The sequence below is a fragment of the Phyllobates terribilis genome, unplaced genomic scaffold (assembly GCF_046119375.1).
Source record: "Phyllobates terribilis strain yellow unplaced genomic scaffold, ASM4611937v1 Scaffold_4__5_contigs__length_816908805, whole genome shotgun sequence".
Classification (NCBI taxonomy): domain Eukaryota; kingdom Metazoa; phylum Chordata; class Amphibia; order Anura; family Dendrobatidae; genus Phyllobates; species Phyllobates terribilis.
In genome coordinates, this window is record NW_027362764.1 from 10,119,838 (window position 1) to 10,138,936 (window position 19,099).

A 19,099-nucleotide genomic window follows, 5' to 3' on the forward strand; every position below is an offset into this window, starting at 1 on the left:
CGCTGGTAATCCTTACCAGGTACCACAGGTGGCGTCACAAACTATTTATTTTTATTTCTATCCAAGTTCCAATCCCCTTTTTCAAGAGTGACCCCAGGGTACGGGCCCGGGAGCCGACTACCGCGACACCCCCAAACCAGGCAAAGGCCCGGGTACCGAGTCGTCCCCATCCCCTGGGCGCGTCAGATACATAGTAATATATCCTGCAGATTATTACACCACTGACCTCTCTGCAGAGCATCGCTCCTCTTCCTCCTGACACACAGTGATATAAATCCTGCAGATTATTACACCATTGACCTGTACAGATCTGCAGAACATCGCTCCTCCACCTCCTGACAGATATATAGTGATATATCCTGCAGATTATTACACCATTGACCTGTACAGATCAGCAGAACATCGCTCCTCCACCTCCTGACAGATACATAGTGATATTTCCTGCAGATTATTACACCATTGACCTGTACAGATCAGCAGAACATCGCTCCTCCACCTCCTGACAGATACATAGTGATATATCCTGCAGATTATTACACCATTGACCTGTACAGATCAGCAGAACATCACTCCTCCACCCCCTGACAGATACATAGTGATATATCCTGCAGATTATTACACCATTGACCTGTACAGATCAGCAGAACATCGCTCCTCCACCTCCTGACAGATACATAGTGATATATCCTGCAGATTATTACACCATTGACCTGTACAGATCAGCAGAGCATCGCTCCACCTCCTGACAGGTACACAGTGATATTTCCTGCAGATCATTACACCTCTGCCCCCTGGTTGGGTGCTGCGCCCTCTGGTACTTTTACTCATTGTGCAGGATTTCGGGTGCGGTCTCTTTCCTCATGTTGTGGTCGTCTTTACAGACCTCTGACTACTTCTGTCTCTCTCGTGCTCTCACATTGGGTCTCTCGCTCTCTCATTGGGTCTCGCCCCTCTCTCCGTCCCTCAGGACTGATGGTATTGGGTTTCTTTCTGATCCATTATTTCTGTGGTCTCTTCCTCTAATGGCTCCCTCCTCCTCCTCCTCCTCCTCCTCACTGCGTACAGAGCAGAAGCCACAGAGTAAACTTTCCTCAGACACCTGGGCGTCCTCCATCTCCGCATCTGCTGCAGCCCAGGACCAGCCCAGAGGACCTGATTCCCGACTTCAGCAGCCCACGGTAGTAGACCCCTGGTTGTAGACCCCTGGTAGTAGACCCCTGGTTGTAGACCCCTGGTTGTAGACCCCCTGCCAGTGCTCCACCACCTATGGATATTCTCAAGCCTCCGCCAGACGAAGAAGAAGAGCAGAATGAGAAGGCTTCTGATCTCACCGTGTTTGCCAGTAATTCCACTCTTCATGGGATCAGCCACGTCTTCCTGCCAGGTGGGGTGACCCCAAGACGGGTGTTTTGGGCGTGCGCCTTTCTTTCATCTCTCAGCTGCTTTCTCTTCCAAGTGGCGGACCGGATCATCTACTACTCGCAGTACCACCACGTTACCACGCTGGATGAGATGGAGAGCAGCCTCATGACCTTCCCAGCAATCACCATTTGCAATTATAACAAGTTTCGCCTGTCGCGGATGACGACCCGGGACGTGGACAACATGGGGGAAATCCTCGGTCTCCAGAACCACATGGATGAGCTGAAGAATGTGATCCAGAACGTGACTGATCCTGACACGCCCTTCTCACTGAAAGAGTTCTACGAGCGAACGGGTCACAATATAGAGGACATGATCCTGGAGTGTCGCTACCGGAACCAAGAGTGCGGACCCAGCAACTTCTCTGTGGTGAGTGCAGCCGCCATTAGTCCATGTGGTCAGAGGTACAGGTAGACACTCCTTACTCCATACTGCAGGGGTGCACTGACTTTTCTGTTCCGAGGGCCATAATGTCAGATTTACACAGTGCTAAGAGCCACAAGAAAAGTAAAATGGCTATAACCCTCCAAGACATCCCTTACCCATGGAATGGGTCTGTATGGAGGATCCCATTCGCCCGCCTTTGTAGTATAGAAAAGATCATGGGATCAGCTCTATACATTGTAAGTTATGTGAGTTGACCAATGTCCGGACGTCTCACCACTGCCGTAAACTCATATATGGCCGTCCGCCCGCCCACCCATCTGCTGCTCTCTGTGGTGCCGCACAGTCCGTGCTCCAGCACCGCTCCACTCCAGCATGGAGCATGGCTTAGATGAGAGTGTGTGACCAGATGGTGGGAGGCATTGACTGGCGTTGTGGGCTGGACATGGCCCCAGGTGACTGACTGAGCACCCCGCTTTACAGGTGGATCCCCCACTATTACATCTCGGCCAACCTCGGCCCCTCGCGTGGAAATGTTATCGCCACATTATTCTGTCCTCTTATGTGCTGCTGAGTGCCTGAAAGGAGACATTCCTGAGGTCAGAGGGTCTGACCCATAGAGCTCCCACACCTTAGAGACCCTTCATCTCCACCGTACACATGGCAGGGGGTCACCGTGTTTGTGTCCCCTCCTGGGTCCGATCAACTTTATAGGAATCAGTTTTCTCGGGTTTTAGGACATTTTCACATCAGGCAGATCGGCTGCACGAAACTCCTCAAACACTTGACCGAGACAGATGGACTTCTGTACCCCTCGATCAGACTAGTGGGATGGTGACGGGACTTGTATCATACAGTGTAAGAACAGATCACAGGACCTTCAATCTTCAGGGACTGGTAGAGACCCTATCACGGATAACAGCAGGAGGAATCGCACAGATCTCACCGCTGCCTCTAGTTTGTCAGGGATAACAGCAGGAGGAATCGCACAGATCTCACCGCTGCCTCTAGTTTGTCAGTGATAACAGCAGGGGGAATCGCACAGATCTCACCGCTGCCTCTAGTTTGTCAGGGATAACAGCAGGGGGAATCACACAGATCTCACCGCTGCCTCTAGTTTGTCAGGGATAACAGCAGGGGGAATCGCACAGATCTCAGCGCTGCCTCTAGTTTGTCAGTGATAACAGCAGGGGGAATCACACAGATCTCACCGCTGCCTCTAGTTTGTCAGTGATAACAGCAGGAGGAATCGCACAGATCTCACCGCTGCCTCTAGTTTGTCAGGGATAACAGCAGGGGGAATCACACAGATCTCACCGCTGCCTCTAGTTTGTCAGTGATAACAGCAGAGGGAATCGCACAGATCTCACCGCTGCCTCTAGTTTGTCAGTGATAACAGCAGGAGGAATCGCACAGATCTCACCGCTGCCTCTAGTTTGTCAGTGATAACAGCAGGGGGAATCGCACAGATCTCACCGCTGCCTCTAGTTTGTCAGGGATAACAGCAGGAGGAATCACACAGATCTCACCGCTGCCTCTAGTTTGTCAGTGATAACAGCAGAGGGAATCGCACAGATCTCACCGCTGCCTCTAGTTTGTCAGTGATAACAGCAGGGGGAATCGCACAGATCTCACCGCTGCCTCTAGTTTGTCAGTGATAACAGCAGAGGAATCACACAGATCTCACCGCTGCCTCTAGTTTGTCAGTGATAACAGCAGAGGGAATCGCACAGATCTCACCGCTGCCTCTAGTTTGTCAGTGATAACAGCAGGGGGAATCGCACAGATCTCACCGCTGCCTCTAGTTTGTCAGTGATAACAGCAGGAGGAATCACACAGTTCTCACCGCTGCCTCTAGTTTGTCAGGGATAACAGCAGGAGGAATCGCACAGATCTCACCGCTGCCTCTAGTTTGTCAGGGATAACAGCAGGGGGAATCGCACAGATCTCACCGCTGCCACCAGTTTGTCAGTGATAACAGCAGGGGGAATCACACAGATCTCACCGCTGCCTCTAGTTTGTCAGTGATAACAGCAGGGGGAATCACACAGATCTCACCGCTGCCTCTAGTTTGTCAGTGATAACAGCAGGGGGAATCACACAGATCTCACCGCTGCCTCTAGTTTGTCAGGGATAACAGCAGGGGGATTCGCACAGATCTCACCGCTGCCTCTAGTTTGTCAGTGATAACAGCAGGGGGAATCGCACAGATCTCACCGCTGCCTCTAGTTTGTCAGTGATAACAGCAGGGGGATCGCACAGATCTCACCGCTGCCACCAGTTTGTCAGGGATAACAGCAGAGGGAATCACACAGATCTCACCGCTGCCTCTAGTTTGTCAGTGATAACAGCAGGAGGAATCGCACAGATCTCACCGCTGCCTCTAGTTTGTCAGTGATAACAGCAGGGGGAATCGCACAGATCTCACCGCTGCCACCAGTTTGTCAGTGATAACAGCAGGGGGAATCGCACAGATCTCACCGCTGCCTCTAGTTTGTCAGGGATAACAGCAGGAGGAATCGCACAGATCTCACCGCTGCCTCTAGTTTGTCAGTGATAACAGCAGAGGGAATCGTACAGATCTCACCGCTGCCTCTAGTTTGTCAGTGATAACAGCAGGGGGAATCGCACAGATCTCACCGCTGCCACCAGTTTGTCAGTGATAACAGCAGGGGGAATCGCACAGATCTCACCGCTGCCTCTAGTTTGTCAGGGATAACAGCAGGAGGAATCGCACAGATCTCACCGCTGCCTCTAGTTTGTCAGTGATAACAGCAGAGGGAATCGCACAGATCTCACCGCTGCCTCTAGTTTGTCAGTGATAACAGCAGGAGGAATCGCACAGATCTCACCGCTGCCTCTAGTTTGTCAGGGATAACAGCAGAGGGAATCACACAGATCTCACCGCTGCCTCTAGTTTGTCAGGGATAACAGCAGAGGGAATCACACAGATCTCACCGCTGCCTCTAGTTTGTCAGGGATAATAGCAGAGGGAATCACACAGATCTCACCGCTGCCTCTAGTTTGTCAGGGATAACAGCAGGAGGAATCGCACAGATCTCACCACTGCCTCTAGTTTGTCAGGGATAACAGCAGGAGGAATCACACAGATCTCACCGCTGCCTCTAGTTTGTCAGTGATAACAGCAGGGGGAATCGCACAGATCTCACCGCTGCCTCTAGTTTGTCAGGGATAACACCAGGAGGAATCGCACAGATCTCACCGCTGCCTCTAGTTTGTCAGGGATAACAGCAGGAGGAATCGCACAGATCTCACCGCTGCCTCTAGTTTGTCAGGGATAACAGCAGGAGGAATCACACAGATCTCACCGCTGCCTCTAGTTTGTCAGGGATAACACCAGGAGGAATCGCACAGATCTCACCGCTGCCTCTAGTTTGTCAGTGATAACAGCAGGGGGAATCACACAGATCTCACCGCTGCCTCTAGTTTGTCAGTGATAACAGCAGGAGGAATCACACAGATCTCAGCGCTGCCTCTAGTTTGTCAGGGATAACAGCAGAGGGAATCGCACAGATCTCACCGCTGCCTCTAGTTTGTCAGTGATAACAGCAGGAGGAATCACACAGATCTCAGCGCTGCCTCTAGTTTGTCAGGGATAACAGCAGAGGGAATCGCACAGATCTCACCGCTGCCTCTAGTTTGTCAGTGATAACAGCAGGAGGAATCACACAGATCTCACCGCTGCCTCTAGTTTGTCAGTGATAACAGCAGGGGGAATCGCACAGATCTCACCGCTGCCTCTAGTTTGTCAGTGATAACAGCAGGGGGAATCGCACAGATCTCACCGCTGCCTCTAGTTTGTCAGTGATAACAGCAGGGGGAATCGCACAGATCTCACCGCTGCCTCTAGTTTGTCGGGGATAACAGCAGAGGGAATCACACAGATCTCACCGCTGCCTCTAGTTTGTCAGGGATAACAGCAGAGGGAATCACACAGATCTCACCGCTGCCTCTAGTTTGTCAGGGATAACAGCAGAGGGAATCGCACAGATCTCACCGCTGCCTCTAGTTTGTCAGGGATAACAGCAGGAGGAATCGCACAGATCTCACCGCTGCCTCTAGTTTGTCAGTGATAACAGCAGAGGGAATCGCACAGATCTCACCGCTGCCTCTAGTTTGTCAGTGATAACAGCAGGGGGAATCGCACAGATCTCACCGCTGCCTCTAGTTTGTCAGGGATAACAGCAGGGGGAAATCGCACAGATCTCACCGCTGCCTCTAGTTTGTCAGTGATAACAGCAGGGGGAATCACACAGATCTCACCGCTGCCTCTAGTTTGTCAGTGATAACAGCAGGAGGAATCACACAGATCTCAGCGCTGCCTCTAGTTTGTCAGGGATAACAGCAGGGGGAATCGCACAGATCTCACCGCTGCCTCTAGTTTGTCAGTGATAACAGCAGGAGGAATCGCACAGATCTCACCGCTGCCTCTAGTTTGTCAGTGATAACAGCAGGGGGAATCACACAGATCTCACCGCTGCCTCTAGTTTGTCAGTGATAACAGCAGAGGGAATCGCACAGATCTCACCGCTGCCTCTAGTTTGTCAGTGATAACAGCAGGAGGAATCGCACAGATCTCACCGCTGCCTCTAGTTTGTCAGTGATAACAGCAGGGGGAATCACACAGATCTCACCGCTGCCTCTAGTTTGTCAGTGATAACAGCAGAGGGAATCGCACAGATCTCACCGCTGCCTCTAGTTTGTCAGTGATAACAGCAGAGGGAATCGCACAGATCTCACCGCTGCCTCTAGTTTGTCAGTGATAACAGCAGAGGGAATCGCACAGATCTCACCGCTGCCTCTAGTTTGTCAGTGATAACAGCAGGGGGAATCGCACAGATCTCAGCGCTGCCTCTAGTTTGTCAGGGATAACAGCAGGGGGAGTCGCACAGATCTCAGCGCTGCCTCTAGTTTGTCAGGGATAACAGCAGAGGGAATCGCACAGATCTCACCGCTGCCTCTAGTTTGTCAGTGATAACAGCAGGGGGAATCGCACAGATCTCACCGCTGCCTCTAGTTTGTCAGTGATAACAGCAGGGGGAATCACACAGATCTCACCGCTGCCTCTAGTTTGTCAGTGATAACAGCAGGGGGAATCGCACAGATCTCACCGCTGCCTCTAGTTTGTCAGGGATAACAGCAGGAGGAATCGCACAGATCTCACCGCTGCCTCTAGTTTGTCAGTGATAACAGCAGGGGGAATCGCACAGATCTCACCGCTGCCTCTAGTTTGTCAGGGATAACAGCAGAGGGAATCACACAGATCTCACCGCTGCCTCTAGTTTGTCAGGGATAACAGCAGAGGGAATCACACAGATCTCACCGCTGCCTCTAGTTTGTCAGGGATAACAGCAGGAGGAATCGCACAGATCTCACCGCTGCCTCTAGTTTGTCAGTGATAACAGCAGGGGGAATCACACAGATCTCACCGCTGCCTCTAGTTTGTCAGGGATAACAGCAGGAGGAATCGCACAGATCTCACCGCTGCCTCTAGTTTGTCAGTGATAACAGCAGAGGGAATCGCACAGATCTCACCGCTGCCTCTAGTTTGTCAGTGATAACAGCAGGGGGAATCGCACAGATCTCACCGCTGCCTCTAGTTTGTCAGTGATAACAGCAGGAGGAATCGCACAGATCTCACCGCTGCCTCTAGTTTGTCAGTGATAACAGCAGGGGGAATCGCACAGATCTCACCGCTGCCTCTAGTTTGTCAGTGATAACAGCAGGGGGAATCGCACAGATCTCACCGCTGCCTCTAGTTTGTCAGTGATAACAGCAGGGGGAATCACACAGATCTCACCGCTGCCTCTAGTTTGTCAGGGATAACAGCAGGGGGAATCGCACAGATCTCACCGCTGCCTCTAGTTTGTCAGTGATAACAGCAGAGGGAATCGCACAGATCTCACCGCTGCCTCTAGTTTGTCAGTGATAACAGCAGGGGGAATCGCACAGATCTCACCGCTGCCTCTAGTTTGTCAGTGATAACAGCAGGGGGAATCACACAGATCTCACCGCTGCCTCTAGTTTGTCAGGGATAACAGCAGGGGGAATCGCACAGATCTCACCGCTGCCTCTAGTTTGTCAGTGATAACAGCAGAGGGAATCGCACAGATCTCACCGCTGCCTCTAGTTTGTCAGTGATAACAGCAGGGGGAATCACACAGATCTCACCGCTGCCTCTAGTTTGTCAGTGATAACAGCAGGGGGAATCGCACAGATCTCACCGCTGCCTCTAGTTTGTCAGTGATAACAGCAGGAGGAATCGCACAGATCTCACCGCTGCCTCTAGTTTGTCAGTGATAACAGCAGGAGGAATCACACAGATCTCACCGCTGCCTCTAGTTTGTCAGTGATAACAGCAGGGGGAATCACACAGATCTCACCGCTGCCTCTAGTTTGTCAGTGATAACAGCAGAGGGAATCGCACAGATCTCACCGCTGCCTCTAGTTTGTCAGGGATAACAGCAGGAGGAATCGCACAGATCTCACCGCTGCCTCTAGTTTGTCAGGGATAACAGCAGGGGGAATCACACAGATCTCACCGCTGCCTCTAGTTTGTCAGGGATAACAGCAGGAGGAATCGCACAGATCTCACCGCTGCCTCTAGTTTGTCAGGGATAACAGCAGGGGGAATCACACAGATCTCACCGCTGCCTCTAGTTTGTCAGGGATAACAGCAGGGGGAATCGCACAGATCTCACCGCTGCCTCTAGTTTGTCAGGGATAACAGCAGGAGGAATCGCACAGATCTCACCGCTGCCTCTAGTTTGTCAGGGATAACAGCAGGGGGAATCGCACAGATCTCACCGCTGCCTCTAGTTTGTCAGGGATAACAGCAGGGGGAATCACACAGATCTCACCGCTGCCTCTAGTTTGTCAGGGATAACAGCAGGAGGAATCGCACAGATCTCACCGCTGCCTCTAGTTTGTCAGGGATAACAGCAGGGGGAATCACACAGATCTCACCGCTGCCTCTAGTTTGTCAGGGATAACAGCAGAGGGAATCGCACAGATCTCACCGCTGCCTCTAGTTTGTCAGGGATAACAGCAGGGGGAATCACACAGATCTCACCGCTGCCTCTAGTTTGTCAGGGATAACAGCAGGAGGAATCGCACAGATCTCACCGCTGCCTCTAGTTTGTCAGGGATAACAGCAGGGGGAATCGCACAGATCTCACCGCTGCCTCTAGTTTGTCAGGGATAACAGCAGAGGGAATCGCACAGATCTCACCGCTGCCTCTAGTTTGTCAGGGATAACAGCAGGGGGAATCGCACAGATCTCACCGCTGCCTCTACTTTGTCAGTGATAACAGCAGAGGGAATCGCACAGATCTCACCGCTGCCTCTAGTTTGTCAGGGATAACAGCAGGGGGAATCGCACAGATCTCACCGCTGCCTCTAGTTTGTCAGGGATAACAGCAGGGGGAATCGCACAGATCTCACCGCTGCCTCTAGTTTGTCAGGGATAACAGCAGGGGGAATCACACAGATCTCACCGCTGCCTCTAGTTTGTCAGGGATAACAGCAGAGGGAATCGCACAGATCTCACCGCTGCCTCTAGTTTGTCAGGGATAACAGCAGGGGGAATCGCACAGATCTCACCGCTGCCACCAGTTTGTCACAGATAACAGCAGAGGGAATCACACAGATCTCACCGCTGCCACCAGTTTGTCAGGGATAACAGCAGGGGGAATCGCACAGATCTCACCGCTGCCTCTAGTTTGTCAGTGATAACAGCAGGGGGAATCGCACAGATCTCACCGCTGCCTCTAGTTTGTCAGGGATAACAGCAGGGGGAATCGCACAGATCTCACCGCTGCCTCTAGTTTGTCAGAGATAACAGCAGGGGGAATCGCACAGATCTCACCGCTGCCTCTAGTTTGTCAGGGATAACAGCAGGAGGAATCGCACAGATCTCACCGCTGCCTCTAGTTTGTCAGGGATAACAGCAGAGGGAATCACACAGATCTCACCGCTGCCTCTAGTTTGTCAGGGATAACAGCAGGGGGAATCACACAGATCTCACCGCTGCCTCTAGTTTGTCAGAGATAACAGCAGGGGGAATCGCACAGATCTCACCGCTGCCTCTAGTTTGTCAGGGATAACAGCAGGGGGAATCACACAGATCTCACCGCTGCCTCTAGTTTGTCAGAGATAACAGCAGGAGGAATCGCACAGATCTCACCGCTGCCTCTAGTTTGTCAGGGATAACAGCAGGAGGAATCACACAGATCTCACCGCTGCCTCTAGTTTGTCAGTGATAACAGCAGAGGGAATCGCACAGATCTCACCGCTGCCTCTAGTTTGTCAGTGATAACAGCAGAGGGAATCGCACAGATCTCACCGCTGCCACCAGTTTGTCAGGGATAACAGCAGAGGGAATCGCACAGATCTCACCGCTGCCTCTAGTTTGTCAGGGATAACAGCAGGAGGAATCGTACAGATCTCACCGCTGCCTCTAGTTTGTCACTGATAACAGCAGGGGGAATCACACAGATCTCACCGCTGCCTCTAGTTTGTCAGTGATAACAGCAGGGGGAATCACACAGATCTCACCGCTGCCTCTAGTTTGTCACTGATAACAGCAGGAGGAATCGCACAGATCTCACCGCTGCCTCTAGTTTGTCAGGGATAACAGCAGGAGGAATCGCACAGATCTCACCGCTGCCTCTAGTTTGTCACTGATAACAGCAGGAGGAATCGCACAGATCTCACCACTGCCTCTAGTTTGTCACTGATAACAGCAGGAGGAATCGCACAGATCTCACCGCTGCCTCTAGTTTGTCACTGATAACAGCAGGGGGAATCACACAGATCTCACCGCTGCCTCTAGTTTGTCAGTGATAACAGCAGGGGGAATCACACAGATCTCACCGCTGCCTCTAGTTTGTCACTGATAACAGCAGGGGGAATCACACAGATCTCACCGCTGCCTCTAGTTTGTCAGGGATAACAGCAGGAGGAATCGCACAGATCTCACCGCTGCCTCTAGTTTGTCACTGATAACAGCAGGGGGAATCACACAGATCTCACCGCTGCCTCTAGTTTGTCAGGGATAACAGCAGGAGGAATCACACAGATCTCACCGCTGCCTCTAGTTTGTCAGGGATAACAGCAGAGGGAATCGCACAGATCTCACCGCTGCCTCTAGTTTGTCAGGGATAACAGCAGAGGGAATCACACAGATCTCACCGCTGCCTCTAGTTTGTCACTGATAACAGCAGGGGGAATCACACAGATCTCACCGCTGCCTCTAGTTTGTCAGTGATAACAGCAGAGGGAATCGTACAGATCTCACCGCTGCCTCTAGTTTGTCAGGGATAACAGCAGAGGGAATCGCACAGATCTCACCGCTGCCTCTAGTTTGTCAGGGATAACAGCAGAGGGAATCACACAGATCTCACCGCTGCCTCTAGTTTGTCACTGATAACAGCAGGGGGAATCACACAGATCTCACCGCTGCCTCTAGTTTGTCACTGATAACAGCAGGGGGAATCGCACAGATCTCACCGCTGCCTCTAGTTTGTCAGTGATAACAGCAGGAGGAATCGCACAGATCTCACCGCTGCCTCTAGTTTGTCAGTGATAACAGCAGGAGGAATCACACAGATCTCACCGCTGCCTCTAGTTTGTCACTGATAACAGCAGGAGGAATCGCACAGATCTCACCGCTGCCTCTAGTTTGTCAGTGATAACAGCAGAGGGAATCACACAGATCTCACCGCTGCCTCTAGTTTGTCAGGGATAACAGCAGGAGGAATCGCACAGATCTCACCGCTGCCTCTAGTTTGTCAGTGATAACAGCAGGAGGAATCACACAGATCTCACCGCTGCCTCTAGTTTGTCAGTGATAACAGCAGGGGGAATCACACAGATCTCACCGCTGCCTCTAGTTTGTCAGGGATAACAGCAGGAGGAATCGCACAGATCTCACCGCTGCCTCTAGTTTGTCAGTGATAACAGCAGGGGGAATCACACAGATCTCACCGCTGCCTCTAGTTTGTCAGTGATAACAGCAGGGGGAATCACACAGATCTCACCGCTGCCTCTAGTTTGTCAGGGATAACAGCAGGAGGAATCGCACAGATCTCACCGCTGCCTCTAGTTTGTCAGGGATAACAGCAGAGGGAATCGCACAGATCTCACCGCTGCCTCTAGTTTGTCAGGGATAACAGCAGGAGGAATCGCACAGATCTCACCGCTGCCTCTAGTTTGTCAGGGATAACAGCAGAGGGAATCACACAGATCTCACCGCTGCCTCTAGTTTGCCAGGGATAACAGCAGGAGGAATCGTACAGATCTCACCGCTGCCTCTAGTTTGTCAGTGATAACAGCAGGGGGAATCGCACAGATCTCACCGCTGCCTCTAGTTTGTCAGGGATAACAGCAGAGGGAATCGCACAGATCTCACCGCTGCCTCTAGTTTGTCAGGGATAACAGCAGGAGGAATCGTACAGATCTCACCGCTGCCTCTAGTTTGTCAGTGATAACAGCAGAGGGAATCGCACAGATCTCACCGCTGCCTCTAGTTTGTCAGTGATAACAGCAGGAGGAATCGCACAGATCTCACCGCTGCCTCTAGTTTGTCAGTGATAACAGCAGGAGGAATCACACAGATCTCACCGCTGCCTCTAGTTTGTCAGTGATAACAGCAGGAGGAATCGCACAGATCTCACCGCTGCCTCTAGTTTGTCAGTGATAACAGCAGGGGGAATCGCACAGATCTCACCGCTGCCTCTAGTTTGTCAGTGATAACAGCAGGGGGAATCGCACAGATCTCACCGCTGCCTCTAGTTTGTCAGTGATAACAGCAGGGGGAATCACACAGATCTCACCGCTGCCTCTAGTTTGTCAGGGATAACAGCAGGGGGAATCGCACAGATCTCACCGCTGCCTCTAGTTTGTCAGTGATAACAGCAGGGGGAATCGCACAGATCTCACCGCTGCCTCTAGTTTGTCAGTGATAACAGCAGGGGGAATCGCACAGATCTCACCGCTGCCTCTAGTTTGTCAGTGATAACAGCAGAGGGAATCACACAGATCTCACCGCTGCCTCTAGTTTGTCAGTGATAACAGCAGGGGGAATCGCACAGATCTCACCGCTGCCTCTAGTTTGTCAGTGATAACAGCAGGGGGAAACACACAGATCTCACCGCTGCCTCTAGTTTGTCAGGGATAACAGCAGGGGGAATCGCACAGATCTCACCGCTGCCTCTAGTTTGTCAGTGATAACAGAAGAGGGAATCGCACAGATCTCACCGCTGCCTCTAGTTTGTCAGTGATAACAGCAGGAGGAATCGCACAGATCTCACCGCTGCCTCTAGTTTGTCAGTGATAACAGCAGGAGGAATCGCACAGATCTCACCGCTGCCTCTAGTTTGTCAGTGATAACAGCAGGAGGAATCGCACAGATCTCACCGCTGCCTCTAGTTTGTCAGTGATAACAGCAGGAGGAATCGCACAGATCTCACCGCTGCCTCTAGTTTGTCAGTGATAACAGCAGGGGGAATCGCACAGATCTCACCGCTGCCGCTAGTTTGTCAGTGATAACAGCAGGGGGAATCGCACAGATCTCACCGCTGCCTCTAGTTTGTCAGTGATAACAGCAGGGGGAATCACACAGATCTCACCGCTGCCTCTAGTTTGTCAGTGATAACAGCAGGGGGAATCACACAGATCTCACCGCTGCCTCTAGTTTGTCAGTGATAACAGCAGAGGGAATCGCACAGATCTCACCGCTGCCTCTAGTTTGTCAGGGATAACAGCAGGGGGAATCACACAGATCTCACCGCTGCCTCTAGTTTGTCAGGGATAACAGCAGGGGGAATCACACAGATCTCACCGCTGCCTCTAGTTTGTCAGGGATAACAGCAGGGGGAATCGCACAGATCTCACCGCTGCCTCTAGTTTGTCAGGGATAACAGCAGGGGGAATCGCACAGATCTCACCGCTGCCTCTAGTTTGTCAGGGATAACAGCAGGGGGAATCACACAGATCTCACCGCTGCCTCTAGTTTGTCAGGGATAACAGCAGGGGGAATCGCACAGATCTCACCGCTGCCTCTAGTTTGTCAGGGATAACAGCAGAGGGAATCGCACAGATCTCACCGCTGCCTCTAGTTTGTCAGGGATAACAGCAGGGGGAATCGCACAGATCTCACCGCTGCCTCTAGTTTGTCAGGGATAACAGCAGGAGGAATCGCACAGATCTCACCGCTGCCTCTAGTTTGTCAGGGATAACAGCAGGGGGAATCGCACAGATCTCACCGCTGCCTCTAGTTTGTCAGGGATAACAGCAGGGGGAATCGCACAGATCTCACCGCTGCCTCTAGTTTGTCAGGGATAACAGCAGGGGGAATCGCACAGATCTCACCGCTGCCTCTAGTTTGTCAGGGATAACAGCAGGGGGAATCGCACAGATCTCACCGCTGCCTCTAGTTTGTCAGAGATAACAGCAGGGGGAATCGCACAGATCTCACCGCTGCCACCAGTTTGTCACAGATAACAGCAGAGGGAATCACACAGATCTCACCGCTGCCACCAGTTTGTCAGGGATAACAGCAGGGGGAATCGCACAGATCTCACCGCTGCCTCTAGTTTGTCAGTGATAACAGCAGGGGGAATCACACAGATCTCACCGCTACCTCTAGTTTGTCAGGGATAACAGCAGGGGGAATCGCACAGATCTCACCGCTGCCACCAGTTTGTCAGGGATAACAGCAGGGGGAATCGCACAGATCTCACCGCTGCCTCTAGTTTGTCAGGGATAACAGCAGGAGGAATCGCACAGATCTCACCGCTACCTCTAGTTTGTCAGGGATAACAGCAGGGGGAATCACACAGATCTCACCGCTGCCTCTAGTTTGTCAGAGGTAACAGCAGGGGGAATCGCACAGATCTCACCGCTGCCTCTAGTTTGTCAGGGATAACAGCAGGAGGAATCACACAGATCTCACCGCTGCCTCTAGTTTGTCAGGGATAACAGCAGGGGGAATCGCACAGATCTCACCGCTGCCTCTAGTTTGTCAGGGATAACAGCAGGGGGAATCGCACAGATCTCACCGCTGCCTCTAGTTTGTCAGGGATAACAGCAGAGGGAATCGCACAGATCTCACCGCTGCCTCTAGTTTGTCAGGGATAACAGCAGGGGGAATCGCACAGATCTCACCGCTGCCTCTAGTTTGTCAGGGATAACAGCAGGAGGAATCGCACAGATCTCACCGCTGCCTCTAGTTTGTCAGAGGTAACAGCAGGGGGAATCGCACAGATCTCACCGCTGCCTCTAGTTTGTCAGTGATAACAGCAGGGGGAATCGCACAGATCTCACCGCTGCCTCTAGTTTGTCAGGGATAACAGCAGGGGGAATCACACAGATCTCACCGCTGCCTCTAGTTTGTCAGAGGTAACAGCAGGGGGAATCGCACAGATCTCACCGCTGCCTCTAGTTTGTCAGGGATAACAGCAGGAGGAATCACACAGATCTCACCGCTGCCTCTAGTTTGTCAGGGATAACAGCAGGGGGAATCGCACAGATCTCACCGCTGCCTCTAGTTTGTCAGGGATAACAGCAGGAGGAATCGCACAGATCTCACCGCTGCCTCTAGTTTGTCAGTGATAACAGCAGGAGGAATCACACAGATCTCACCGCTGCCTCTAGTTTGTCAGTGATAACAGCAGGGGGAATCACACAGATCTCACCGCTGCCTCTAGTTTGTCAGGGATAACAGCAGAGGGAATCACACAGATCTCACCGCTGCCTCTAGTTTGTCAGTGATAACAGCAGGAGGAATCACACAGATCTCACCGCTGCCTCTAGTTTGTCAGTGATAACAGCAGGGGGAATCACACAGATCTCACCGCTGCCTCTAGTTTGTCAGGGATAACAGCAGGAGGAATCGCACAGATCTCACCGCTGCCTCTAGTTTGTCAGTGATAACAGCAGGGGGAATCACACAGATCTCACCGCTGCCTCTAGTTTGTCAGTGATAACAGCAGAGGGAATCACACAGATCTCACCGCTGCCTCTACTTTGTCAGGGATAACAGCAGGAGGAATCACACAGATCTCACCGCTGCCTCTAGTTTGTCAGGGATAACAGCAGGAGGAATCGTACAGATCTCACCGCTGCCTCTAGTTTGTCAGGGATAACAGCAGGAGGAATCGCACAGATCTCACCGCTGCCTCTAGTTTGTCACTGATAACAGCAGGGGGAATCACACAGATCTCAGCGCTGCCTCTAGTTTGTCAGTGATAACAGCAGGGGGAATCGCACAGATCTCACCGCTGCCTCTAGTTTGTCAGAGATAACAGCAGGGGGAATCGCACAGATCTCACCGCTGCCTCTAGTTTGTCAGGGATAACAGCAGGGGGAATCACACAGATCTCACCGCTGCCTCTAGTTTGTCAGTGATAACAGCAGGAGGAATCACACAGATCTCAGCGCTGCCTCTAGTTTGTCAGTGATAACAGCAGGAGGAATCGCACAGATCTCACCGCTGCCTCTAGTTTGTCAGTGATAACAGCAGGGGGAATCACACAGATCTCACCGCTGCCTCTAGTTTGTCAGGGATAACAGCAGGAGGAATCACACAGATCTCACCGCTGCCTCTAGTTTGTCAGGGATAACAGCAGGAGGAATCGTACAGATCTCACCGCTGCCTCTAGTTTGTCAGGGATAACAGCAGAGGGAATCACACAGATCTCACCGCTGCCTCTAGTTTGTCAGTGATAACAGCAGGAGGAATCGCACAGATCTCACCGCTGCCTCTAGTTTGTCAGTGATAACAGCAGGAGGAATCACACAGATCTCACCGCTGCCTCTAGTTTGTCAGGGATAACAGCAGGAGGAATCGTACAGATCTCACCGCTGCCTCTAGTTTGTCAGGGATAACAGCAGGAGGAATCGTACAGATCTCACCGCTGCCTCTAGTTTGTCAGGGATAACAGCAGAGGGAATCGCACAGATCTCACCGCTGCCTCTAGTTTGTCAGTGATAACAGCAGGAGGAATCACACAGATCTCACCGCTGCCTCTAGTTTGTCAGGGATAACAGCAGGAGGAATCGTACAGATCTCACCGCTGCCTCTAGTTTGTCAGGGATAACAGCAGGGGGAATCACACAGATCTCACCGCTGCCTCTAGTTTGTCAGGGATAACAGCAGGAGGAATCGTACAGATCTCACCGCTGCCTCTAGTTTGTCAGGGATAACAGCAGGAGGAATCGTACAGATCTCACCGCTGCCTCTAGTTTGTCAGGGATAACAGCAGGAGGAATCGTACAGATCTCACCGCTGCCTCTAGTTTGTCAGTGATAACAGCAGGGGGAATCACACAGATCTCACCGCTGCCTCTAGTTTGTCAGTGATAACAGCAGGAGGAATCGCACAGATCTCACCGCTGCCTCTAGTTTGTCAGTGATAACAGCAGAGGGAATCGCACAGATCTCACCGCTGCCTCTAGTTTGTCAGGGATAACAGCAGGGGGAATCACACAGATCTCACCGCTGCCTCTAGTTTGTCAGGGATAACAGCAGGAGGAATCGCACAGATCTCACCGCTGCCTCTAGTTTGTCAGTGATAACAGCAGAGGGAATCGCACAGATCTCACCGCTGCCTCTAGTTTGTCAGGGATAACAGCAGGGGGAATCACACAGATCTCACCGCTGCCTCTAGTTTGTCAGGGATAACAGCAGGAGGAATCGTACAGATCTCACCGCTGCCTCTAGTTTGTCAGTGATAACAGCAGGGGGAATCGCACAGATCTCACCGCTGCCTCTAGTTTGTCAGGGATAACAGCAGAGGGAATCGCACAGATCTCACCGCTGCCTCTAGTTTGTCAGGGATAACAGCAGGAGGAATCGTACAGATCTCACCGCTGCCTCTAGTTTGTCAGTGATAACAGCAGGAGGAATCACACAGATCTCACCGCTGCCTCTAGTTTGTCAGTGATAACAGCAGGAGGAATCGCACAGATCTCACCGCTGCCTCTAGTTTGTCAGTGATAACAGCAGGAGGAATCACACAGATCTCACCGCTGCCTCTAGTTTGTCAGTGATAACAGCAGGAGGAATCGCACAGATCTCACCGCTGCCTCTAGTTTGTCAGTGATAACAGCAGGAGGAATCGCACAGATCTCACCGCTGCCTCTAGTTTGTCAGTGATAACAGCAGAGGGAATCGCACAGATCTCACCGCTGCCTCTAGTTTGTCAGGGATAACAGCAGGGGGAATCACACAGATCTCACCGCTGCCTCTAGTTTGTCAGGGATAACAGCAGGAGGAATCGCACAGATCTCACCGCTGCCTCTAGTTTGTCAGTGATAACAGCAGAGGGAATCGCACAGATCTCACCGCTGCCTCTAGTTTGTCAGGGATAACAGCAGGGGGAATCACACAGATCTCACCGCTGCCTCTAGTTTGTCAGGGATAACAGCAGGAGGAATCGTACAGATCTCACCGCTGCCTCTAGTTTGTCAGTGATAACAGCAGGGGGAATCGCACAGATCTCACCGCTGCCTCTAGTTTGTCAGGGATAACAGCAGAGGGAATCGCACAGATCTCACCGCTGCCTCTAGTTTGTCAGGGATAACAGCAGGAGGAATCGTACAGATCTCACCGCTGCCTCTAGTTTGTCAGTGATAACAGCAGGAGGAATCACACAGATCTCACCGCTGCCTCTAGTTTGTCAGTGATAACAGCAGGAGGAATCGCACAGATCTCACCGCTGCCTCTAGTTTGTCAGTGATAACAGCAGGAGGAATCACACAGATCTCACCGCTGCCTCTAGTTTGTCAGTGATAACAGCAGGAGGAATCGCACAGATCTCACCGCTGCCTCTAGTTTGTCAGTGATAACAGCAGGAGGAATCGCACAGATCTCACCGCTGCCTCTAGTTTGTCAGTGATAACAGCAGGGGGAATCGCACAGATCTCACCGCTGCCTCTAGTTTGTCAGTGATAACAGCAGGGGGAATCGCACAGATCTCACCGCTGCCTCTAGTTTGTCAGTGATAACAGCAGGGGGAATCACACAGATCTCACCGCTGCCTCTAGTTTGTCAGGGATAACAGCAGGGGGAATCGCACAGATCTCACCGCTGCCTCTAGTTTGTCAGTGATAACAGCAGGGGGAATCACACAGATCTCACCGCTGCCTCTAGTTTGTCAGTGATAACAGCAGGGGGAATCACACAGATCTCACCGCTGCCTCTAGTTTGTCAGGGATAACAGCAGGGGGAATCGCACAGATCTCACCGCTGCCTCTAGTTTGTCAGTGAT

The 19,099-nt window shown here is 51.9% G+C and overlaps 1 protein-coding gene across 5 annotated transcripts in view; it reads left to right on the forward strand.

Moving 5' to 3' along the window:
* The first annotated feature begins 912 nt into the window (after nt 1–912).
* Nucleotides 913–19,099, forward strand: part of LOC141264802 (acid-sensing ion channel 1C-like) — a 260,667-nt gene continuing 242,480 nt past the window's right edge. The window contains exon 1 of one of the 5 annotated variants that reach the window (XM_073677128.1): nt 913–1,791. In XM_073677128.1, coding sequence (XP_073533229.1) covers nt 1,267–1,791 — 525 coding nt within the window. In that variant the 5' untranslated portion in view covers nt 913–1,266. The remainder of the gene's footprint in view (nt 1,792–19,099) is intronic. The other 4 variants (XM_073677126.1, XM_073677127.1, XM_073677130.1 and 1 more) reach the window with 4 other exon arrangements.